General features: G+C 64.4%; 1 protein-coding gene across 1 annotated transcript; it reads left to right on the top strand.

Moving 5' to 3' along the window:
- Positions 1-3: 3 nt before the first annotated feature.
- LOC109279757 (RNA-binding protein 4B-like) lies at positions 4-285 on the top strand (the record flags this gene model as incomplete). Its single annotated transcript, XM_019474627.1, has 1 exon — positions 4-285. A coding segment is annotated over one exon (282 nt), but the record flags the coding sequence as incomplete, so codon positions are not given.
- Positions 286-289: the final 4 nt, after the last annotated feature.

Below are 289 nucleotides of genomic sequence, written 5' to 3'. Positions count from 1 at the left end.
CGCTGCGGGAAGGAAGGGCACTGGTCTAAAGAGTGCCCGGTAGATCGCCCGGGGCAAGTGGCGGACTTTGCCGAGGCCTATAACGAGCAGTACGGAGCCGTGCGCACTCCCTACACCGCGGGCTATGGGGAGACCGTGTATTACGATGAGGCGTACGGCGGGATGGCCGACTACTACAAGCGCTACCGCGTCCGCTCCTACGCCACGGCCTCTGCGTACGACGCCTACGCGGAGCAGACCATGGCCCAGTACTCCCAGTACGCCCAGTACTCCCAGGTCCAGTCCTCAG

The sequence above is a fragment of the Aptenodytes forsteri genome, unplaced genomic scaffold (genome assembly GCF_000699145.1).
Source record: "Aptenodytes forsteri isolate BGI_AS27 unplaced genomic scaffold, ASM69914v1 C12819036, whole genome shotgun sequence".
In the NCBI taxonomy this organism is placed as follows: Eukaryota; Metazoa; Chordata; class Aves; order Sphenisciformes; family Spheniscidae; genus Aptenodytes; species Aptenodytes forsteri.
This window is presented reverse-complemented; position numbering and strand designations above follow the sequence as displayed.